At 35.4% G+C, this 26,035-nt stretch overlaps 2 protein-coding genes across 14 annotated transcripts; one reads left to right on the forward strand and one right to left on the reverse strand.

Annotated features, from left to right (window-relative positions):
- Positions 1-904: 904 nt before the first annotated feature.
- LOC106771920 lies at positions 905-15,322 on the forward strand. 13 transcript variants are annotated; one of them, XR_002669292.1, is made up of 11 exons: positions 906-2,080; positions 2,502-2,878; positions 3,614-4,708; positions 4,822-4,977; positions 5,093-5,444; positions 8,228-8,301; positions 8,417-8,539; positions 11,663-11,993; positions 13,204-13,296; positions 13,402-13,591; positions 13,699-13,947. XR_002669292.1 is itself a non-coding variant. In XM_022785262.1 (9 exons), the coding sequence occupies exons 1-9, from the start codon at positions 1,168-1,170 to the stop codon at positions 13,178-13,180; spliced, it is 3,477 nt and encodes a 1,158-aa protein (XP_022640983.1). In that variant the 5' UTR covers positions 906-1,167; the 3' UTR covers positions 13,181-13,195. The 13 variants fall into 13 exon arrangements, 7 of the variants coding, with proteins under 7 accessions (XP_022640985.1, XP_022640987.1, XP_014513457.1 ...); XR_002669293.1 differs by having other exon boundaries at positions 13,702-13,947; XR_002669290.1 differs by having other exon boundaries at positions 13,402-13,947.
- A 6,276-nt stretch (positions 15,323-21,598) lies between these two features.
- On the reverse strand, positions 21,599-25,270 carry LOC106769896 (probable lysophospholipase BODYGUARD 3). Its single transcript, XM_014655692.2, has 4 exons — positions 24,311-25,270; positions 23,903-24,231; positions 23,618-23,820; positions 21,599-22,167 (listed from the first exon to the last, which is right to left on the reverse strand). The coding sequence occupies exons 1-4, from the start codon at positions 24,909-24,911 to the stop codon at positions 21,840-21,842; spliced, it is 1,461 nt and encodes a 486-aa protein (XP_014511178.1). The 5' UTR covers positions 24,912-25,270; the 3' UTR covers positions 21,599-21,839.
- Positions 25,271-26,035: the final 765 nt, after the last annotated feature.

Below are 26,035 nucleotides of genomic sequence, written 5' to 3' on the forward strand. Positions count from 1 at the left end.
TGTCAATGAAACACCACAGTAAGAAAATTATATACACCATGCGAGATAAGTAAAATATGCACCGTGAAATTTGTTCATCAAACCATGGAATTTGTTGTCCCAACCTACTATAACCAGTATTGCAGCTTCATACACATATGGACATTTTTGTAAAAGTGTTTGACATCCATAAACTTCACTCGCAAATTATCTATTCGTAGCGAAGGTGAATATTTTACCCATCCTACAAATCATCGTCCACGAATCATCAAATACGAACATATGATTACTTGCAATTATTTTTCTTATACCAGTAAATACACCAAAACAAACACACATTTATATAATAATCCAAATTTTTATTACAATGTTAATCATTTATATAAATCATCTGCATTGTAAATTCTTAGTTGGAGAATTTATTAAAAGAAAACATTATTGGTATAGAAGACATAATTTTTTCCTCTAGCTAGCGTACACAATTTTTTCCTCTAATAATTTTATTTAGTTTTTATTTTTCAATATCTCAATCATCAAATAAATATAGAAGACAAATTGAAATACAGTTTTTATAATCTTTTAATTATGATTTTTAATAATGACCTGTATATTAAAAAATAAAATCAGTGTAACAGCATCTCTATTTTTAATTCCAAAACTTAATAATCAATGATATTCCACATATTTTTGGTTTAATATTTAAAGAGAGAGATGCTTTTTGTTAAATGAATCAAATTTTCGTGTTATGGATTCATATTTTGTTTTTCTAAGTGTTTTAGACATGATAATTAATTACTTTTGAATTCAATTTGATTTCTTTTATAAATAATTTCTAAGCACGAGTTTTTATTTAATTTTTCATATAACAATTTCTAATTCTTTAAGAGTATTTGTTTTCAGTCATGGAGAGCAGAATGGAATGAGATGATGCATGGGTGATAAACACGGGTCGGGCTAAATTGAATCCGGTCCAAATACAACTATCACATACCAGAATACCCAGCCCGAAAATCCCTTTCATTCTTTTTCTTCACCTTCGCCATCTCCATGTGCGTCCCCTGCTACCAGTTTCAGTGAGAGCGTAGATTCTTTCTTTCTCCTTTCATCTCCTGCACGCCGAATCAATTACGCCACCCCCACCGGCCGAACTCGCTCCCCATTTCTGCGCCCTCAATCAGCGCGGGCAGAATGAAAGGGGGGCGATCGCATCGCCCTCAGAGCTCTGACCCACCGGATGAGTGGGTGGACGGGTCGTGGACGGTGGATTGTATCTGCGGCGTGACCTTCGATGACGGCGAGGAGATGGTGAAGTGCGACGAGTGCGGCGTGTGGGTCCACACGCGCTGCTCGCGGTACGTGAAGGGCGACGACACCTTCGCCTGCGACAAGTGCAAGGCCAGGCACAACAACAACCCGGAGGAGACCGAGGTGGCACAGTTCCTCGTGGAACTCCCCACCAAAACCATCTCCATGGACAACAAAAAGGCCCTACCCTCTCGGCCCAGGCTCTGGACTGATAAGCCCATCCAGGAGCGGGTCCACGTCCAGGGCCCACCTGGAGGCGACCCTTCCATCTTTTCGGCCACCTCCGTGTCCTCGATTTTCTCCCCTCACCTCTGGAAGGCCTGCGGGTACGTTCCCAAGAAGTTTAATTTCCAGTACAAGGAGTTTCCCTTCTGGAGCGATAACGATGATGATATGGATAACGTTAACGAGAGTTTACAAGCACAAACAGAAGCTCAACCACAGGCACAAGATAATAACAAAAACGGGGCTGGGGCTCTTGTTTATTTGTCTAAAGACGGTGATAATAATGGTGCGGCTCTTGTATTGGACCCTTCCTCTGTTGATGCGAGATCTGGTCACGCGAAGGAAACCGAAACGGGCAAGTTTGGAAGCGAGGATGTGCCGCCTCGTGTCCGCAGTGAGGTGAAGAAGGAGAGGACTCTGCTGAGACCTCCTGTTGTTCATAACAGTAAGCGCAGCAAAGGGGATTTCAGGTCTTCAAATTCGAAAGACCGGAGCGGGAAGAAGCGGGTTAGGACTACTTCTGACAGAGAGGTGGATCCCATGAGGAGAACTCTGCATTCTTCTAAATCAGGTTATTTTGTTTTCCCTTCTTTTAAAGCTGTTCTTCTATTTGCTATTGTCATTTTGGGGAATTGAAGGTTTTAAACTGCGCTCGTTGCGGTTTTGATGCTATTCTTTATGTTGTGGATTGATGCTACTGCGATTGTGGTAACAAAGACCCTAAAAAGCTGTCTGCAATTGTTGTGGTGGACTGTATTTTCAAAACATTTTGTATTGATTTTTACTCTCTTCAATATCTATATCTTCGTCGAGATCTTGTGCTCAGGATTCCCTATTAGTATCACTGTTGAATTACTTGTTACCAGGGAAAAAGTTATCTCTATTGTTTTTTCATTATGTTACCGTGACAACTATGGTCGTATTTTTGCATCTTGCCATCCTTCGTCTGCGCTTTTTGACTCTATCTTTTTCTTCTTGATTTTGGTTACTAGTATTTACAACCACCGGTGATGCAAAACAAGTGGACTTTTATGAGGACAGAGGACCAAAGATTTTAAAGGCTGACACTAGGAGCATAAAGAATAAAAACTTAAAAGAGACAGTTGTTCAAGAATGTGTTTCTGATGATTATTTGGCTGTTGATACCATCATGGAGGAGCCAAATAATAACATAGCAACTACGGAGGACTCTTCAGAACCATTATATCCTGACACGACTAGACATGGTGTTTCTGTTGTAGACGTTCCAGCAGAAGAGAAGCCTAATCATAAACCTCCTACTGTGGTGGAGATGTCTTCTAAGACTGATGATGCTGTTACATCGGCTTTAAAGCAGAATAATGTTGGAAATGCTTCAGCTAAAGAAAAGGTATGCATTACTTACGCTGCTGGAATGCAAATCAAGTTTAGGTTTTGTGATTAGCATGTGTCAATTAGTGGTGCTCTGTTTTTGCCCATACCATGTTTAATATGGTTGCATCAATATTGGTGATGCCCTGCTAGGTGTATTACTGCATACTACTCCCTCCATTCCTTTATAATTGTCAGATTTTTTGACAAAAAAGTTGTTCCTTTTTATGTATCATTTTTTTAATTTCAAGATATCATATATAACAAAGAGAGATAGTATAATAACATATAGACATTGAAATAAGAAAACTGAAAGGGGCAAAATAGGTAACACGCTTAAAGTTGGATTAAAAATAGAAAAATTAAATGATTGAGTGAAAATACCTTAAACGGCTATTATAAAGGAATCAAGGGACTACTTGTTTCTTGGTTTAAGAAAATAAAATTTGAGAAATCTTATATCTCTTGACTTCAGTACTGGCTGAAAGTGGTAGGCCTTTATTCTCTCTACCCGAAGAATATGATTTTCCATGGACGCATTTGCTTTTTCAGAACTCAGATCTTTTAATCTTACCAGAAAATGGGACACTTAAAACTTCAGCTTGGGAGCCATTAGGTTATTTGCTGTTGTCACCCTTAAAAATATTTTTACTAGGTACACGCATAGTTTTATGGATGTTTTGTCATGTCCTATATACCTTTAGACTTGACATAACATTGCATTTGGATGACATTTCTTGCTTTTATAAACAAGGATGGGGATTGCTCAGTAGCTGATAATGCAGATGATAGTTTAGTAGCCAGAAGTGCTGCAAGTCCTCACACAGAAGGTTATTGCGGTTCTGCACCAGAACTTGCAGATAACCAATTTTCTCAAGATCTTGAACGCAACAAGCGTACAAGCTCTACAAAATGCAAAGTTAAGATGAAGAGGGAAGACGACATTGATAATTTTAAGAAGCCCTCAATTTTTCATCCTTCTCCTATCAGTGATCTTAAAAACAATGAAAAACTATCTGATCACAAATCTGATGTTGAAGTGAATGATGCACCAGTTCCTAGTTTACCATCATGTGAAAATAAGGTCGGCAGTGTTGACATTTCATCAGAAGTAATCCCTGCTGATTATATCAATAAGCCCAATGAATTATCTGGTGATATTTGTCCTAGAAAGCAAGAACTGGAGGGTTATGAAGGTTCCTTGGAAACACAAAAGGTATTTTCTGAAATCAAAGATGGTTCAGATTCTGCTAAAGATCCTTCAAGATCTGAAGCACTTGGATGTCCAGCTAAAGTGCTAGCATGTGTTGGAAAGTCATCTCCAACTTCGTCAACCATGAACTCCAAATCATTGGGTCATCATGATATCAAATCTGAAGATACCGAAACAGCTAATCCTTTTACAAAGCATGGAGCGATGACTGATTCTAGTGTTCAGATAAAGAATGAAAACTGTACAAGTAATGTTGCCAGGGATGACAATCCAAAGAAGTCTGTAAGAGAGCGACCAAAATCCTCCTTGAATTCCAATTCAAAGGGATTGCATTCAAGCAGGAGTGTGCATAATTCTGTCTCCAAGCAAGCAAACTCAGATGTGAGGGATTCCGTTTCAGTATCTTCCAAGTCTTTGATACATCAGACTGCAAGTATATCAGGCTCTAGTGAGTCCAATGTATCATTGCACAATCAGAAGGTTCAAGTGCAGAATAAGATTTCATCTTCAGCACCACAGAAAGTTGAAAAAGTTAACCAAACAAACATTGCCACTTCCTCTAAGTTGAACCAAGGTCATGTGCCATCAACGAATCCTTCTCCAATATCAAATTCTTCAATGTTGAGTGATGAAGAGGTTGGAGCTGGACTTCTACTTTTTTAATCAATATATAAATTAGTTTCTCGACAGAATATCCTTTCTTGTTTCTTTTTCTCTATTAATTTGTCCTGTTGTTTTTTTGTTGGCAGCTCGCTCTGCTACTGCACCAAGAACTGAATAGTTCACCCCGTGTACCCCGTGTACCCCGAGCACGCCATGCAGGTAGCTTGCCCCAGCTTAGTTCTGCTAGTGCTACAAGCATGCTAATGAAGCGAACATCAGGTGGAGGAAAGGATCATTATTTGGTATAATTTGAAACAACAACTAATTTGATAAATATGTTTTTATATATGAATTTTATTTCTACAATTCACATGTTTTTCAATAAAGATGATTCCATTATAATTATAATTTGCACAGGTATCTAGACGAAAACACAAGGATGCATCTAGAGATGGGTCTGGCAGTTCTCGTGATCTGGAAGATGAAGCTAAAAAGGTAGAGAAGGAGAAGGGTCCAACCTCTTCTGATCAGAGGAAACAAGATATGTCATATATGGAGGATGCTCCTGCGAGGGAAGAAGGCCCTGCATCTATGACAGCAGCAAACTCAATCGCAAAAAACATTGTTTCTTCCACGTCTGCAATAGCAAACAGTGATCCTTCCTCCCCTCCAGAGGATCAGAATCTATCATCCATGCGAAACTCACCTAGGAATATCTCTGATGATGATACAGCGACTGCTGGAAGGCCAGCTCATCACACCTTACCTGGTAGCTTCCTGTCAGGAAATAATGAATGCTACTGTGTTAATTTTGCTTTTTAAATCGTGTCTTGTTTCTATGCTCTTTAATATCTGGACTATATAAGATGAAACATTGATCGTCCGTAAAACGGTGATTTTACAAATTTTGATTGCTTGCCTCTTAAAACTCATCGAATTACCTAAACTTCAGTTTCAGTTTTCAAGTACGTTGACAAATACTATTACGAGTGTCAATTCCAAATTTTCAACCATTAATTCATGTGAGTTTTGAGGTATGAAAAATGGATAAGGGAAATGACTAGCTATGTGCGTGATAATTTTAATTCTAGGGGAGGTGACTCTCAGCATTGTAAGAAGTAATTAATTAGTGCTTATTCAAAAAGTCTTTAGAAGTCATCACAACCACTATCAGTAGAATCTCTTGGGATGAAAAGAATCACCCTACGTTGAAGAGTGGGTCATTTATCAAGTACGAGAAGTGTGAGAGGGTCTAATGTGAGTGAGAGAATGTTTATCATTTCTAGAAACTTTTTAGTGGAAAATTCATTTTTGTAGGTCATACATGCATTGGAGAGGGATTTTCAAATTTGAAAACATGTAAACATATTTGATATAGTAAAATGTTTTAGAGACAATTTCATGGCTGTAGGCGAGAAGTATCAAACCACATTAATTTTTGTTCTTCAGCTATTTCTGTTTGTGGTATACTTTTGTGTTTTTTATCTTCTGATCCTTGTTACACAAACTGAGGGTTTTTTTTCCATCGGTGGTATCAACAATCATTACCATCACTATAAATTGAATGAGAAGAATTGTCCCTAGGTGAAGGTGGGTCATATCTCCAAGTAATCCAAAAAGATGTGAGAGAGTCTCTTGCGAGTGAGATAATGTTATTTATTTCTTGTAATTTTTGAGTGGGAGATTTGGATTTGTTGGGTGATACGATACAGTACTTGTAATCTTACTTTTGAGATGGTTCCATGGACGTGTGCAGAACATGTTGAACCACAGTAGTGTGTTATTTTACAATTTTACTTTGCAGAGTGCCTTTGTTTGCATTTTGTCCTTTGATCTTTTTGTACGTGCAGTGTGTTGTCCCCCAACTATGGTATCAAAAGTCATCACCACTATAATAGAGATTCTTGAAATGAGAAAAACCATCCCATGTTGTTTAGAAGGGATGAGAGAAAGTCTCCTATGAGTTAGAGAATTGTTCTTATAACTTTTGAATCAGACTTAAATTTGTAGGGTGATAAATTTTGTGGAAGGGTTTTGAGGTTTGTTAAAAAACTTATAATTTTGTTGACGTAGATAAGAGGTGTCTATCCATGTTAATTTGTGATTTCTTCTATTTCTATTTGTGGTGTGTTTGTGCATGTTCTATCCTTTGATCTTGGTTTCTCCCAACAATGGTATCCGAGATGATGGCATGACCATGTGACCAATTAGATGAGTATTAAAATGATGTTGATGCTGGATCCATGTTAGACTCCATGTGTCAAGTCTTTTTTGAAAGCCTAGTGGCATGTCCTATTGGTGGTAGCTAAACGTGGTGCAATTACAAGTGCCACCAACTGATTCTTGTAGAGGAATATTGAGATTAGAGGTATTATGGTAAGAAAATAAAATCTTATGCAATGAAAACTTTATTTGAAAACAAAAACACAGATAGGGTATGGCAAACTTGCCCCACGACAATGGAAGTTGGAAAGGCTAACGATGTGGTTTTGAAAATTTTAATTGAAAGGAATTGTTAGCAATTTCAATTCAATATTAATAAATTAATGAGTGAAAGGTTGTAGCTCCTAGTTTGTGTGGTGTGATTTTTAGGGGCACAACTCTTAGAAATTAGAAACAATTAATTAACGCTTACTCAAACTGTCTTCAGAAGTCATCATCACCACTATAAATTGAGGTTCTTAGGAACCACCCCATGTTGAAAGGGGGGTTGGTCACATATCCAAGTAGAAGTTTTGTAAGTCCTGGAGATGCATTCGTTGTAACTTTTGAGAGGAAGATTGAGATTTTAGGCAAAGTGTGTTATTTAGGGAGAGTTTTTCATCTTCATTTTAAGGAATTTATAATCTTGGAAATAATGAAACACTTTTAAGATGGTTTTGTGGGCATTTGTAAGAGGTGTCAAATTGTGATAATTTGTCTTCTCCCGCTATTTCGATTTGTGGTCTCTTTGTGTGTGTTCTATCCTTTTTTTCCTGTTGTGTATGCAGGCGGGGGTTTCCCCAACAAATACCTGGATTTTATTGGCAAAAATTACTCTTTCATAGTTAGTCATAAACTATATGTGCATGTAGGTCTAGGCATGGTCAGCCTTGTAATCTACGAAGCATGCAGTTTTATGTAGCCACTTAGACACAACCAGTCTTTAAAACATAGGAAACCAAGAAACCACACATATATATCATGAGCCTCACAAAAGATGTGAGAGACATTATTTCAATATTTTATATATTTTAAACTGACTTTTCTACTAATAAAAAAAGTAATCGTTGTAATATTAATTTGTGTCTGTCTATGGAAGTGTCTACCCAAATCTCTAAATTATACATGTGTCAGTTTTAGTGTCCAAGCCAACAAAATCATATTTTTTTTAAATCGAACACCTAATGAGAAGTTTCAAACACCCATCACTTACTTCGGCACATTTCAAACGGGAAAGGGATTCTTCATAGCTTGTAATTTGTAGGCATGAAAACACTGAATGTCTGAGTTTAATATGGTCTATTGAGCAATTTGTTGATAGTTTCTTACATAAATGCTATCAAAATTCAGGTTTAATCAATGAAATTATTATGAGCAAAGGCAGGCGCATGACATATGAGGAACTCTGTAGTGCTGTGCTACCGGTAAGGCTCTTTCTTTCTTAGTATTGCTTTTGTGGTTCCTAATTTTCTTTATTGTCATGTGTTGAAAACGGGGTTGTTCGTCAACGTGTCTTGTTTTTCTTGTGCTTTATCACAGCACTGGCATAACTTGAGGAAACACAATGGAGAGCGTTACGCATACTCAAGTCACTCCCAGGCTGTTCTTGATTGTTTGAGGAACCGGCAAGAATGGGCAAGGTTGGTTGATCGTGGTCCAAAGGTATACGGATGTAATTTTCGTAACCAATCTTCAACTGTCTACACTGCTCGTTGAATAATTATGAAGATTTCATTTTCAAAAACTGTCAACAGGGATTTAATTAATTCTGTGACTTAACAAATCATCCCTTTGATGTTTTATAAAAAAGTCTCTTAAGTCAATTTGTGAATAATTGGAATCTTGGTTGCACTTGATTCTGTTACTTCTGCATAAAGATTTGACTTTGGACGATATATGATATGATAGTTCTATTTGATCATATCATGGCAATTTGTCCTCCATTTCCCTTCTGTTTGTTCCATGGACTTTGGTTAGGTTGTGATATATGTTTAAGTGGTATAAATGTCTGGCATGTGTAACCTGCTCTGTGGTTCTGTATCTACCAATTTGAAGATATGAGACTTTACATCCCAACGAGGATAACACCCCCAGACTCAACAATCATATACCATCATCACATGGAATACCATAAAAAAAGAGAGAAAAAAATGTACAAAGAGCATGGGGGACCTTACCAAACCCATGCAAAAACAAAAACCTCCATAGAGAACAGGATTACCCAAACCTAAAGTCTGGGAGATTGTGTCTGTTGCAAAAGAATTTTATACTAAGAACATGAGGCAAAACAACAAACAAAACAAAATCTTGTTTATTATCAATGCCTATGTTGGTCAGACTATCAGCACATCAATTGCCTATATGATAGATGTGAGAAAGTTTGAAGTCCATCTCCCTACATAACTAAAAACACTTCAACCAACATAACTAAAAACACTTCAACCAACATAACTAAAAACACTTAAACCAACACCCACGAAGTATTTGGTGAACCATCTGAGGATTATTAAAAACTTGACAGAAAAAGATGGAATCACATTGAAGCCGCACTCTCCTAAAACCATCAGTTTTTTAGCAAGCTCAATAGCAAAAACAGCAGACATAATCTGCACATATAAAAAGTTTTTTATGCCAACATAAGTAGAAAACCACCTATGTATTCCCCAACACTCCCTTTAAAAATGCCACCATCACTAACATGACCACAACATCCGAGTTCACTTTCACCCACCCAACACTTGGCATGCACCAATTAACCTGTTCAATTCTTGAAGCTTTCCTAGGTCTAGCCTGACATAAAAAACTTCAAAATAGCAGAGTCAGTAATATCATTACTCATCTAGTTGTAGAAGCATTACCTGACTTGCTGATATACCATTGAACAGTGCTTAAAGCATATCTTGATTCCAATTTATGTTGAAACCTAGCATGATTCCCCATTCTCCAAAGCATCCAAATGATTTTGTTACAGCGGCAGTATGAATGTCTTTAACTGGCAAACTGCATCATTTAAGAAATTTAGAATATCCTAGTTATTACGAAAGAACGAACCTGGAAAAGTTTTCTGCAACCCAAAACTTGACACCCCGTGACAGTCATTAAAGATATGTTGAGGGCTTTCAGCCTGCAAATTACAAACACTACACGTAGAACAAAGATTAATAAATATATATTGAAATTCATTATCAATGGGTAATTTATCACGCAAGAGTTTCCACAAAACCAGAGATTTAGCCAGAGGAATAAAAATCTTCCAAATAAGGGAACGCCAAGCAAATGAGCTTATCAAGACCTGGGACCTGCTGTAAAGAAAAAGGCAGCATCCAATAATTGCCATCCCAAGCATGAGCACAGTGGAGACGAAACTTTTCCTCTCAATACTAGGAAGACCCTGCATAATCTGAAATAGCAGAATTCAAGCACCATCTTTCATTTCAGAAATTGACCTTTTTCCCATTACCAATTGTACAGTGAGTGTTTCCCAAAACAGAATCATACCAATCGGTAATGCCAGGCCAAAACTGAAGAGAGTTTATTGAGAGCAGTTTTGTCGTATTTATTTTTTAAAAATACCCAAGGCATATTACTACAAGCAAAATCCCCAGCTAAACGGAGTACAGAAGCTTTGTTTTCTTCAAATATATTGAGAACCTGTAGTCCACCTTGCTTACTCGAAGAGAGAGATTGCCACTTCACAGAAACAAGAGGTTGCATATTAATATCCCCAATCCAAATGAAATTCATCATCCTTCTATCTTCATCTTTCAAAAGAGCCACAGACCATTTATAAAATTGAAAGTTGTAACTAAGTACCAGCAATAATCAAATTCACCAATTGTACCCTGCCCAAAGCATGTTATCTTTCCGGTTGTTGTTTAGTGAGCAATTAAGGGAGTGAAGAGGAGGATTTTTTTATTTTACCTTTTTTGGTTTAGAAATTTGGAGGGAAAGGGAGAGGAATTGAAGGATACATAATCCCTCCTGTCTTATTTTTGTCTCCCATTCATTAATGGAGGGAATTTGGATGGGAGAGGAAGTGATTTATAATTTGTTGACCGTGTATTCTAAATTGTTTCGGTATTCTTTTTTACCTCTTCTTCTATTACAGTATATTATCTCTATTTTCCCTCCTTTTTCATTAGCCAAAACCGGGTCCCGTTGCTTGAAACATAGTGTGATATAATGCTCAATTCACAAAGATCCTCTTTTACACCATTAGTATAGCAACTTAGCGGGTGCTAAAGACTGAGATGGATTAGAGCATGAAACTAGCTTCATTTCAGAAGTTACAAGCTGTTCACCTTTTTTAAGCATGCTGGCCAAGCCAATTCCACCCTGCAGTCCAATAATAGTTTCCGTTCCTCATGGAACAAACACCCGAATCCACCCATTTTTCTCTGGTACTTTAATTTTGCTGCTGTATTTTTTTGTCATGAAAGTGTCTTGGAGCCTTTGTAGTTATACTAAGAATATCACATGACAGTATTCCAAGCGGAACTACTGCACATTGTTGTAGTTCAGGATTATCTATATCCTCCACCTCATTGTGCTTTTGTGGTGGGTTGATGGCACTACCTTGTCTAAAGGAGTTTTTGACCAGATGAACCGACCCTAATGACCCCTAAAAATTTGCTACATTTGCAGGGCTAACACATTTAAACCAAATATTATTCATCTAGTCTTTCGTTGCAGTGACTTTCTTTTATCCTAGTTTACTTGCTATGACATTGCTGCTATATGTGCTGTCTAGAAAACTTTCAATCTAAACATGAATGAATGTTTCAGACAAATTCTAATAGAAAAAGGCGTAAGCTGGAGGCTGAGGAATCTGATGATAATGGATATGGAAAAGGAAGAACTGGGAAAGAGACGGAAGGGAAGAACTTTGAGTTGCAAAAGGAAGAGTTCCCGAAAGGCAAGCGTAAAGCTCGAAAACGCAGACGCCTTGCTCTTCAGGGAAGAGCAGTGAAGGATGTAAGGAGGAGACAGAAAACTGACTCACTAACGGATGAGGATGTTGGTCCATTCTCCAATTCTAGTGAAGAGAGCATGTTCAGTGAAGATGAAATCCAGGTTGGCAGAGTATGCCCAGCAGGAAGTACATCAGATGAGACAGGTAGTGCCTAATATGTAGTAGCTTAAAATCTGAGGTTTGGTGTTGCAAGAATAAGAATTGTTGGCATGCAGTCTTTGGTAGCTTGAGTTGTGTAAATACTGGTAGCAGTAGTTGTATCTTTTCTTCATGCTTGAGGCAGAAGGTGGTGTAGAATTTTTTAAGTGACTAATATTTTAGATTGGGTTGAATAGGAAGTAAGAATGTACAATTGGATTTGATTAGGAAATACTAATTTGGAAAGCACCCTTGGACGCTGGGAGCCTGGTATATGATAATCTAATTTAGCACTCTCCGTATGGGTATAGAAGGAAGAGTAGATGTGGTAGATTTGTAAGGGACAATGTATATGTATAGGATAGTTACTCATATACGGTTGTTGATTTATTGTTGTAAAGTTCTTGTTGTATAACATTTTTAGGCTGTGCATTTCTCTCTTGTAAAGTTCTTTTTCTCTTGCATCAAAGCACTGATCTCACAGAAAATTAATAAGCTTCAACTTTGGAAGATGTTTTTATGAAAAAAAAAATTTAGAAAATATCGGCATGTTTTATTTTAAAATAAGTAAAAATGCAATTTTAGTAAAAAATATATATATACTAATTTAGTTAGTTTTATTTAAATTTAAGGTTAAGATAATTGAATACGTATTTTGTATTTAATAATTGTAAAATATATTTATTAAAAGTAATTATCTTGACTCAACTCACAAGTATGTGGTGAAAACTTGTGAAAAAAATGAGATAATTGCATGTCTTTTGTTAATACAAAATACATTTCAATTTTTATTTTAATAAATATATATTATAATTCTAAAATAATAAATACTTGCTTACTTTATCTTGATTATATCGAATAGAATTAAACTTTTTATATCAGGACTTTTTTTACTTATTATACTAAAAATAAAATATTATAATCCTTTAACTTATTAACTCGTAAATAAAAGTCAATTTTTTTTTAATTTGCTATTGATTCAATTATTTAATTTTGATTTATTGATATTTAGTCAATATTTAATCCTTGAAACATGTAACTAGTCCTTAAAAATAGACGGTGTCAAGTTTTTGTTGATGTGGTTAACAGTCCTGTCACGTCTTTTTCCAATTTCATTGTGCATTGTTTGTCACGTAGCTTTTTTAACATTTGGAAGGAGATTAACCATTCTAGCACGTGTGTTGGTGACTTGATATTTTATAAACGACATTGTAAGAAAGCTTGGGGTTGTTGTTTGTGATCTGAGTTGGGGACAAAGAAAGTTGCAGAGGACGTACATCTGAAGGTTGGAGATTGTCTTCTTCAGGAGGTAAGTTGATACATATTGTTTTGTTGTTCTGCGTGTGAATTTAAGGATTGGGGATTTAGGGTTTGGGTTGGCACGAAAGGTGATGAAGGTATTTATTTCTTGTAGTGAAATGAAAGGTGACAATGCAGGAAATGGTTGGACGCGAAGGACAATTGGTTCGGCAAAGTCGCAAAGTTGTGGATCATCTTCACGGTTACCATCTCAAATGTGTGGTTGTGGTGAAACATTGTTGCTTTTGAAGGCAACTACTGCGAAGAACAAAAACAGACTATTTTATAGATGTAGAAACTGGGCAGTAAGTGACTAAATCTTTCAGTTCATGTGCTGAACTTTCTATTAATGGTGTGCTATTTTGATTATAGAGTAATTTAAGTTGTAATTACTTTGAATGGCATGATGAAGAAGTTTCTGAAATTCAAGGAAAACGTGAAGAACTTGAATTGTGTTTGGAAAATGATAAAGTTGTACTGGATCTAAAGAAGAAGATAGAGAAGTTGAAAAGGAAATTAGAAGAAGAGTAGAAAGTTGAGAAAATGATGTTGTACTTGTTTGTGTTGTCATGGGCGTTAACCATTTTCTTTTGTATTATGTTTTTATTGAAGATGAATTGTAATTAAGAATTATGATTGAATAAAATTGAGCTTTTGTCCATATTATTGTTGTACTGTGATTGTTGTGTGCCCTGACTTTGTGAAGAGTGATATGAACAACAACACTGGACAATTAAGCATTGATGAAGGTCAAGCCAAGCATTACAGTGACTGATAAAATTGCATGAAAGGATTACAATTTTCCTTGATCTAATGTTACCATAACATATGCAATTAAAATTCCTGTTACGAGTAGGCATCAACAAAAGAAATGTTCAAATGCCAACCCTTTAACAATAATATAAGACGTTTAGATTGAAAAAATAATCTCATCATACAACATGAAGACCAAGTTTCGGAGGAGACTGACACTGTCACTGTCATAGTCAAATTTACTTAATGGTCAACATCTACTTTGAACAAGCAATCAAAACATTATATACGTAGAAGCTGTTTCTTTTTTTTGTATTACCGATACAAGAGCAACTGGGTTAGAGGTTGCATTTGGAGAAACAATTTAAATATACCAGAAATAAACTATAAGGAAGGCTAACTTAACCGAAGGCATGACGAAGAAAATGAGGTTGAATACTTGTGTCAATGCGTGTTGACTTGGAATGTGAAAATTAAGTATGCAGAATGCTAAGCTCATAGCCCCATACCCAATTTAACAAACCAGAGTTTCATCTTTTTTTGTCAAACCTGCCCAAAACATCAAAATTGAGAAGAATTTCTGTCTCCAATTTTCCTGTCATCACTCAGTATTCACGTGAACAAAGCAACAAGCAACATTTAAAATTTTAATTTGCAGCAGTATTAAACAGGCACCCCAAATGCAATCCATGTATTACACATCCTCAAAATTCAAATAAAGATCAATTAACACTATAATCTGAGATACATAAGGTGGTCCCATACTATTAAGTAATTGAAGTGGTCCCTTACCACTAACAAAAAATATTGTGCAATCAATAGTAAAGTAATTAAAGTGGTCCCTGCCAACTAAATCCTGCTACAATTTAAAAGTAGTCACTGTAATCAAAGTACTACCCACTACTATTGTTCCCTAAGTGGGTGTGAAAAACAAAATACATTAAAATAAGGGTCTTGCTACATCAAATCTTCAAGTGGTACTAGCTTGGGACCCTATATGTTGTGCACCAGTAGTCCTAAGGGTGTTCTTCTTCCAGCTTGGTTACTTGATACAGGTCTTGCTCCACTGAATGATGGTCCAGCTTGTGCTGTTGTTGGAGGTCCTCCTAGTTGAGAAGTCCCCCTTCTTGATGTTCCTCCTCCTTGTGACGTTGATGGAGGTGCTTCTGCTTCATATCTCGTCCTGCTACCAGATCCTACTGCACTTAAAGTGCCCATTGTGTTCTATAAAAAGAATAAGCGACGCTAGAATCCATGCTGTGAAAATAATTAAGTGAAGTTGTAAAAGAATGATTTTGTACCTTATTGATGTTCTTTCTCCTTTTACATGTTCTTACATTATGACCAAATTTGTTGCAGCTCCTACACTTCATAATAGCATTCTTCTTTGACAATTTTGTATGGCTCACATATTCATCTGCCTCTCTTCTTCTTAGTTGTTTAGGCCTCCCAGGGGGTGTTTTATAAATTGGAGGCAGTAGCAAGGGGATGTTTTTAGAAGTAGACCACATTTGTTGGCCATTTATTGGAACTATTTCAAGGCCATAACAAGTGACATAAGCTTCTTTCTTGTAATAAGGATGTACATAATCTTCAGGGTTTTGTACTTTGTAATTTATGGCAGCAATAGCATGCCTGCAAGGTATTCCTATTAAATCCCAACTATAACAACTACATGAATGGTTACTTAAGTCAACTACAAACTTATCCATTGTAAACTCGTGTGTGATTTCAAATTTTTTAGCCCCTGCCCAAGTTGGAATCCAATTTCCGCTCTTCTCTATTTCCCTATCAAGCCTTTTTCGTGGTCTAGGCATTACAACTCTTGGATATGTCATTGCTTTCTCTCTAAGTGTTGCAAACCGTCTCATAATGTAAGTTCTTATCCATTCCATCATAGTTATGATAGGTTTGTCTCTAGCTAGTAAAATTTGTTGGAAAACAGGTTGGCTTCTTTATTTCACCAAGAGGGGGTGAATTAGTGTTGTTTCAAAAACACTTTCTTTTCGCAATCTTGAAATCAAAGTATAAAGCTTTTTGAAATTTCTTGAATTGCAAGCAATCAGAATATGTATGCAACGAAAATTACGTAGTTGACTGCGTAAAGAATAAAGTCGACTGAAATGTAAAAGCTAAGGGATAGAGAAATGCAAACACATTTTTATACTGGTTCGGACAACAATGCCTACATCCAGTATCCTTCCATCCCAGGAAGCAAATGTACTATAATGGTTACGATTTTTACAACAAAGAATTTATAGAGGACCTCCACGTCAAAAATATAAATCTCCTCTCTAACCCAAAACCAAAATATAGTTGCACAACACAATCAGACTTGCAGCAAGAATACCCTATTCTGCAATCTACAACACCACTTTGAACAATCCTCCAAGTGAACTATCCCCCTGTATCACAACAGGTCCAATTCCAGCAGTCTTCATAGGATGCCAAGCCTCTTAAAAAATTCCAGCAGTCTTCACAGGATGCCAAGCCTACACGATCAATCACAGAAGCACCTTCTTATGCAGATGTTGATCAACCAATGAATGCGCAATTGAATCTCCTCTTTGAATTCTTTCAAGAAAGATGACCACCGTCTTCTTGGAGAATTCTTGGACCAAAGAGAAATCTAAAACAGAAATCAAATTGTCAGATCATCAAAAGTCTCTAAACAAACTAGTGTTCAGTCTATTTATAGATTTCTGTTAATCAGTCAAATTCTCAGTCGAATGTGCTACTAATTTAGTTGACTGTATTATACAGTTATAACAGTTTAGTCAACTTAGTAGCCTATGGTCAACAAATAACAAAATACATTCAATACAGTTGACCAAGTCATCAATGCTCAACTAACTTTTAAAAATATAGTCGTTAGAGTGCAAGAGCATAACAGAATTCCAAATCAAACAACAGATACAGTCGAATATGTAAAACACGATGTCGACTATCATAATGTCAAACACTTTGAAATTCTTTTCTTTTCAAAATAGCACATAGCATTGATTCTCAAAAACTGTACAAATGTTTTAGCCTAGTCGAATTTATTAGTCATGTAGTCGACTGTATTAGAACTTTATAGCACAAGAATAAGTTCGTAAAAGTGCTTGTGATTTCTTGCTTTGAAATATGTGCAGTAAAACATATGAGATGATGCATAGCACACTGCACATTAAAGCATATACACATGTTCCAGAAACATATCAATCAATCAACACAAGAACATGTAACATAGTACATACACATACACATGTTCAACAGATATTACAGTTTAATCAGCATAAGAACATGTAATGCAGCAATAACATGTACTTGCTATTAAGCAATGTGTTGTCATCATAAAAAACTAGATTGATATAGAAATTGTGTTGTCAACAATCTCAACAAAATTGTACTATTAAAGGACTCAGACAAATTATTTATCAAACATCGCATCTAGGATAAGTACTAAATGCATGTTTACACCAACACTTGGTTGGAATACCTAGCAACCAATTGTATGCATCAATGTTAACAGTTTTCAACTCACCCATTTTCTTTTCCCAGTCCTTTTGAAATGTTGTAGCCTTGGCAGCCCCCATCACGAGCTCTCTAATCAGCACTCCTCCACCAAATCTCTTCTTGTAATTGTTATACAAGTGCCTTAAGCACAATCTATGTTCCACTCCATCCAAGATGTCAACAAAAACTGTCATTAGTCCCTATAAAATACAAAATGTATTGGTCATTAATTAATGATGTGATTGTTAGAAAATAAAAATAGGAAAATAGTCAAATTGAAATACCTTTTGTTGATTAGAAATGAACACCCAACGTTGACAATCAATGCCACCAATATCATTCAAAAGCAGTGTTAAAAACCATCTCCAACTTTCTTTATATTCATTTTCGACCACTGTAAAAGCTAGTGGGAAATATTGATCATTGGGGTTTCGACCAACTATCATCAACAATTGACCACCATATGTTGTCTTAAGATGACAACCATCCACCCCTATGAAGGGTCTGCAACTTCCTAAAAAACCTTGTTTACACCCCTCTAAACACATAAAAAGAGCCAAATCTTGCTGGCAAACTTGGTTGAGGTTGATTCACTTTAATTTTAAAAGTACCACACTTCACTCTTAGCAATTCCCCACATAATCATATAGACAAGCATATTGTCTTTCTCCATCACCAACCAAAGAATCCAATGCAATTTGTTTGAATTTTCCAGTTTTCCAAGCAGTGATACCAACACTGAATGACTTTTTAATGTCATCAATGATTTGGTAGACATTCATGTTAGCCACATGTACAAACCTATCAACTAATACTTGTGCAATCCAATTTACACTTGCACTTTTGTTTCCAAAAACTCTTCCACAACTGTGTTGTCCAACCAAGGTTTTCACCCTAAATGTTTGCTTGCCTCCTACCTTGCTAGCCATAATAACAAAGCCACATTTGTTTTTACAAACTGCCCTTACTCTGGTCAGATCATTCTTCATAAACTTAATCTCTTTTCCATTTAATACACTATGCTCCATTAGTGCATTTTTAAACTCATTCAATGAACAGAATTCCATCCCCAATTCGAATATGAAATTCTTGTTCATATCATCTTGTCTATACTTTTTTAAGTTGCCCCTTTTCAAGCTCACATCCTCATCACTTTCTAAATATGAATCCAATTCATCATTGTTGTATTCCTCATTGATCTCATGGTCTCCAACTTCTTCATCCATTACAAATGAACCTTTCCCAACATTGCCTCTTCTAGTCACACATTTCTTTTTTTCTTTTCATTGCATTCCACCTATCCAAAACTGGATTAATGTTTCTACAAACATCATCCACCCTATCATTCTCAACACCAAACCCATCATCATCATTATTCATTCTTTCTTCTTCACTCTCATGCAGATAATCTTCAACTGAAGCTTCTACTTCCCCCTCAACCACATTCCTCCATATTTCCTCACCACCATCACAATCTACCTCTTCCTCACCAATTTCAACCTCTTCCTCACCAATCTCAACCTCTTCCTCACCAATATCAACCTCTTCCTCACCTATTTGAACCTCTTCATGTTCCTCAGCTGTATTACCCTCTTCCACACTCATTCCACCCTCTTTCACACTCATTTCACCCTCTTCTACACTTATTCCACCCTCTTCTACAATCTCAGCCACACCCTCCATGTTTCCTTCATGTGTCTCTTGATCACAACTAAGAAACAAAACTTCCACTGCCTCACTGGGAACATGTTGAACATATATCTCTACCACGTTCTCATTCTCCTCTGCATACTTAGCCAAGTTCAGTGCTTCCCTGTCATCACTCAGTAATCTCAGATTATTCATCAGCCTTTCCTTGGACCCCTTCCACCATAGTTTGAAGTCTGCATCATACTTAAATTCTTTAACAATTCCAACTGCTTCAAAATAAGATCAACGATCTGGATCGAGTCCTACTATCACGTGTACCTCTCCGCCAACATACCGTAGCCCTTTATCACTAACAAACTTTCCCATGTGATACAAACAAACTTCAAACACCATTTCTAGACCTACATTCAGACATTAAAACTTTACTCCCAAAATCAACCAACCAATGATAAACGAAAAACGACAACTTACCTTGATGTAATGCGCCATTGCCTTTCACACCCAACGTTTCTTTCACGACCACCTTGAAACAATGCTTGGAGAAGAAGGTTTCCAGTACAGTGGTTAGAGTATTGTTTCTAGAAACGACTTTTCCCCAATTGCAAAAAACCAATTTGCCCTAATTGATAATCTGATAACTCAACATACATGCAATCTGAAAATTGCTAATCCAAATGTTAAAAAAGCCCAACGTGGCAGAAAGTGCACAGTGAAGCTGGAAGAAGACGTGGTAGGGTCGTTAGCCACATCAACAAAAACTTGACGCCGTCCATTTTTAAGGACTAAAGATACATGTTTCAATACTAAGGATTAAATGTCATCAATGTTCTGAGTAAGGACTAAAACCAAAAATCACTAATACTTGAGAGACTAAAAGCATATTTAACCCAACATTTTTTTATCAAAGTATGAGTACAAATGGCAAAATCATATATGTTATTTGAAAATTATACTTATTTAATAACACATTTGAGCCTAAATACTTCAAATCAGTAAGATTGCGAGAAATAAAATTGATTTTTTTTTCTTCTTCTATATGCACATGCACATGAAAAATTATAAATACACTATTTTTAGTTTTATTTATGACTTAAACAAGATAGGTAAAATTGAAAAAAAATTGAAATTTAGCATAAACAACTTAAGCCTGCTTGAATATCTTTTTTTGGTCTAACATAGATTTGATGGATAGCATTGGTAGATTAAACCTGCATTCAATGTTCATTGCAATTTAAGGATATTTAAAACAAGTTAGTTCAATCTATATTTTGGCCTATCATCAATATGTCTCTTGTCCAACTAATATTCAATTTGAAAATCTTAGATTCCTCGGTAGATTTTCTAAAATAAAAAAGTAGTTGAATCTTTTATTTATTGACTTGTTTAAATTAATAAAAAAAGTTAAAAGTCTAAAGTACATTCACATTCAATTTTACTTAAATATAAATTTTCTATTATTATTAAATTATTTGAGTTTATAAAAGAACCTAACAAGTAAACTTATTCAAAATATATATATATATATATATGATTTTCTTAAAAGAACTAATAAATTTGAAAAATTCATATAAAGTTTGTAAACCTAAAACATTTAATAAATTTTTTATTTAAAAATATAAACTGATTAGTATCGTACTAGCTTTACAGATTAAGCAGAACTGACGAGGACATGTAGGTGAGTTGAAGTACCTATTTCAGTCTATTCCACTTGCTCCATTTATCACCTTTTGATTATATGTAATATATAACAAATTTTATAAATAAAATTTTCAAAAATAGAACAAAAAATTTTCAAAAACATTTCCGAATATATAATATTTTTAGGAACAAGTTTTCAAAAACATCCCTACATGAAAATATATTCCAAAAAAGAAAACATTTCAAAACACATGAATGTGTACGAGAAAAAAAATTTCAGAATGAGTTTTTCCTTCTACTTTATCTTTTTCTCTCTGCAACAACAGTGTAAGTAATAAAAGTCGGTAGTAGTAATCTAATGCGATGAAAAATGTTTGTCTTTATTTATTATTGTGAAGGTTAATTAGTAATTATAGAAGAATAAAAGCAATCACCTTACTACATAGAAATAATACTTTAACATATAACTTTTGGTTCAATTAGGCCAAATTTAAAAAAATTCTATAACAACTATTTTTTAATAACATTTTAATTTGTAATTAATCCGTTTTAAATATTTTTTAAATATAAATTTAATAAAATTAATAAAATGATGAGACATCATGTTGTTATATTAAAATAATTATCAAAATATTAAGATTTAAAACTAATTTATAAAATAAAATTTGTATTCATTTATATTATAAATTGATTTTATCTTTAATTCATATAAAATTTTCAATATATAACAAAAAAAAATTAGTGACAGAAAAAAAAAGAGTAGAATATATTTGGATATAAGTTTTATTGAAATTTGTGTTGTCTTTGGTTTAGAACAAGGTTGTGATCCAAACATCCACACTTGTTAAATAGACAGATTTGTTTGTTACAGTGAAAGATACAGCAACACTTGAGTTGGCACAGAGAAACTTTAAACACAAATTTAATCCAGTAGCTACCACTCGTCGTAAGACCATTGACACGACATGCAGCATATATAATATTATGTATATATATATATATTAATATTATTATCTAGTTTTGTTTGGTGCTGTTCCAAATGTCTTCAAGCTCTCTAGCAAAGGCTTTCTGTCTTCCAACAACAATAGTTATGTGGTCTTTGTTGTCGATAACTCTAACTTTTGCACGTGGAATCCGTTTTTGGACCTCATAGCTGCATTCTACTGGTATCACTTCGTCCTTTCTCCCATGGAAGATCGTCACTTTGCATTTTGGGTTTTCTCTCACAGCATCCAAGTAGCTTCCTATTTTAGCAGCTGTTCCACATATGATATTGTGTAGGGTATGCCACGCTGCATTGTGTGTATGGCTGAAGAACCCTTCCAGCAAAAACATCTTCATTCTGATACAATAATATCAATTAATATGTTAGATCAACAATCTCTTCCAATCATTATTAAATGCAACCATCTGATTCTTTTTCTGTCCTTACATTCTGACACGTTTGACTGCTCAAACCCAACTGTTAGTTATTACCAACGTTCTAGGTTTCAATCAACACTCGCAATTATCTCATGTCTGTCATACTATTGTTGATGCTAATCAGAAAAAAAAAATCTCACTTACTAAGTATAACGGTGCATTAATTATGAAATCGGTGCATTTATTATGATTTTATAAAAATCTTCTTATTCAATTATATCACTATAAGCATTCTAATCTTGAGAAATAAAATAAAATAAAATAATTAAATTATTTTTTGGAATAAATAAGAGCTTGTGTGCCTCAGAAATTAATGAAATAACTCCATGGTTGAAATATATCCCTTTCTACTTCTTAAAGGGTCTTGGGCATCACACCACACATGAGTCTTGCCCTCATTCATGGCTTAAAGTATGACAGCAAGATAGTTTTTTGGCAGTTTTTGTTACTACTTATGATTATGTATATCAAATATATATATATATAGTTGATGGAGTAATGGTGTAATTTTTTAAAACAGTGCAATGCAATAAGATATTATAAAAAGTACTTAATATTTTAAGCAGGGTTACTTTTTAAATGCACAAAAATAGAAATTCTAACTTTATAAAGAAATGGACGACAGAAATGGTAAGATGAAAGAAAGATACTTTCAAACAATATACACAACAACCAAAAACATTCTAAAGTAGTTATAAGATGATCGGTATGTAATCTTAATTACGATTTGCATGAGAGCATGTGTAGATTTATCCAATTTGTAACACTTTTAATGTGGAAATAATTTACTAGGCTCGCTTTAATTTTTATTTGCAATAAATGTTAATAATAATATATGGCTTTCAAAACATTATTTCTTCTCCTAGTTTGATTCTTGATTTATATCCTAAAAGTCAGTGTCGACATTTATAAAACTTACTTTTCTGAAATTCGCTCACAACTTGTAATAAAAACTAACTTTATACAAGTATATTATAGCTTTTTAAAAGATTAATACACAAGAATAAACATTAAAAGACTTACTTTTTTATATTTTTTAGTTTAAAATTTAAAAGAAACTAATATATTTTACCTTCAAATATTAAAAATTTGAAATAAATATATTAAATCTTGAAAAATTAAATTTGTAAATCCTTTTAAATTTATAAATAAAAAATTTAAGAAAAGATTAACATAGAAATAAGCCGTAATTGTAGTTGAATAAACTAAATACTATTTTTGGTAGGTCATGACTTTCTTAAATACTTGAAAGAAAAGAAAAGAATTAGTGATATGAAAAAAAGAAGAAGCAAAGGGTCAAAAATAGGCCAACTAAAAAGAGAATGATAAGAGTTGGAAGGAAAACGAAAAAAGAGAAGAAGTGGGTTTACCTGTTTCGAGTGATGAGTTTGGCTATAAATTCCCAAATACGGTGGTTTTTGCAGATAAGCAAGCAAATCACTCTTGATATGTGTTCGTACCAGCACGCCAACGACGCGCCAAACGCCATGGGTGGCCACACGCGCCTCGGAGCAACTTTTCTCATCACGTACTGTGTGGCCTGCGCTTCACCCTTGGGTACTGGGTAGAACGGCTGCTCAATTAATTTCACAAATCAGTTTCACAGAAAAGTTAAAAAAAAAATCGTAATTAATTAGTAATTAATCAGTAATTACTGGGGCAAGCAAGGTGAGGGACTTGACGGAATGGGGGTGTTTGACAGCAAGTGCGAGTGCCAAAATGCAACCCAATGAATGGGCCACAATGTGGAAGGATTTGACGTTATGGGCCTCCAAAACGGATCTCTCTATCATCTCTAAATGCTCTCTTAACGTGTACATTGACTCGCTCGGCTTTGGACTCCTCCCGAACCCAAGAAGATCAACCGCGAATAACCGGTAACTGGACTTAGCCGCGCTGGAAAGGTTTGGGAACACTGTCTCACTCCAAAACAGTGACGATGAAATGAACCCGTGTATGAACACCACGTCATCTCCCGCTTCATCTATATAAAACCACATTAAACGATTATGTTTGGAACATCAAAAACATGGTTGGTTAACGTTGATGACAGAATTTAGTACCTGTGGTTGGGCAATGGGAGTTTACAAAGAGAGTGGCTTTGGAACTGGTGTTGTTGTGAGGAGAGCATGAAGAAGAGATCCAACTCGTGCAGTATTTGCAATCGCAGTCAGACCATCTAGGAATCTGGTGAGGTTGCTGTCTTCCGATTTTGCCCTGGAGCATTTCGACAATGGTGGTGTTGACGGTGAATGTGGAACAACGTGGGTTTCTGGAGTGTAGAACAGGATCCTCCAACTTGAACCTCTTGAGCTCGTTGAGGGTTAGTCTTGAAACCTCGGAGACCAAAGAGGGTCGAGAGTAAAGGGTGTCAGAGATATCTTCCAACCGAAGCTTGGATGAGGTGAGGGAAACGATCTTGGATTCCCCGCCTTGCTCAGAAACCAAGATCTTCCCGCTGCTGGTGATTGCTTCCCTTGTGGAAGAGCAATAGCAGGGTCTGAAATCTGCCTCAATCCACAAGTCCACAGCTTTGAAAACAAAGCACAGGAGAAAATCAACGAGGTCCAGCACACAGAAAGCGACGAAGCTCACTGCCTCATTGACAACCCTCCCACTGATTGCCAAAGCGGATCTGGCCTTGGCCGTGACAGCCATTTGCATGAAGAGAAAGAGAAGAAAATGGTGATGAATAATGGAGAAGGCAGAAGAAGGGTGAAGAAGAAAAAAGAAAAAAGTTTGTCTATTTATGTATCCTAAATGGAGTGGAGAATGCCATATGAAAAATGGAGGCAGACAACAGAATAAGATGTTGAAGGGGAAGTACTAGCAATATTACCCTTCTTATTTAGTTATTTATGTTATGTTTGGTTGGATGAAAGCGTGTGGGCTTCGCTCTCTTAAATTAAAACTTCTTCTCACAGAAGCAGAGAGAAAGAGAGAGAAAGAACTGATACAAGAATTGATTGTTCATTAAACAGCATTTGTTGGCCAAGAAAAAAAAAAAAGTAGTTGGTTGTTGAACCCCTCACAGAAGAAGCAATTTCCCCTTCACCCTTGTTTAGATGAGCCAACAGGTATATATAACAGCTAAGAATTCAGTCACTTTCTTGCCCATACGAAATTATCACCACCGTTTTCTCACCTGTTTCAGCTTCGCTCGTCTCCTCTCCTCTCCTTCATTCACCACTACATTTCAACTTTTACACAGTTTTAATTAGAATGCCATGGAATTAGATTATAGTCCATGCAATAATAAATACATAAATTCGGACCAAAACCTCTTCTATTTAATGCAATCTCTCTGTCCCACATCAGAGCCATGCCATTAGGTGCCCATTTAAAACCCTCCATCACAGTGATTTTCAAGACTCTGTCAAATCTGCTTGCAAATCTGCAAGATTAACTGTCAGTCTTCCTTACGTTTTACTTTTTTTTTTTTTTTTTTTTTTATGTAAGTACATGCAAAACTGTCAATTTATGATTCTAATATTATGCTTTCGTGAGAGTTAAATTAATTAGATTTTCGATTCCAGTTGGGGATCTTTGCCACCAACGACCTTCATTTATGGCACTTAAATATATATATTCATTGAACAAATTTGTATCTAAAAAAGGACTAATGTAAACCAGATTTTCAAAAAAATAAAATAATGGTTTAATCATTCACGAAGTCCTATTTTCGCGTCAAATCTTAATTTCATTCCGTTTTTTTTTTATTTCTCAATTAGATCCCAATTTTCTGAAAATTGCAACAATTATATCATTTTTGTTAAATTGACTCCAAC

This window comes from Vigna radiata, chromosome 8, assembly GCF_000741045.1.
Source record: "Vigna radiata var. radiata cultivar VC1973A chromosome 8, Vradiata_ver6, whole genome shotgun sequence".
Taxonomy (NCBI): domain Eukaryota; kingdom Viridiplantae; phylum Streptophyta; class Magnoliopsida; order Fabales; family Fabaceae; genus Vigna; species Vigna radiata.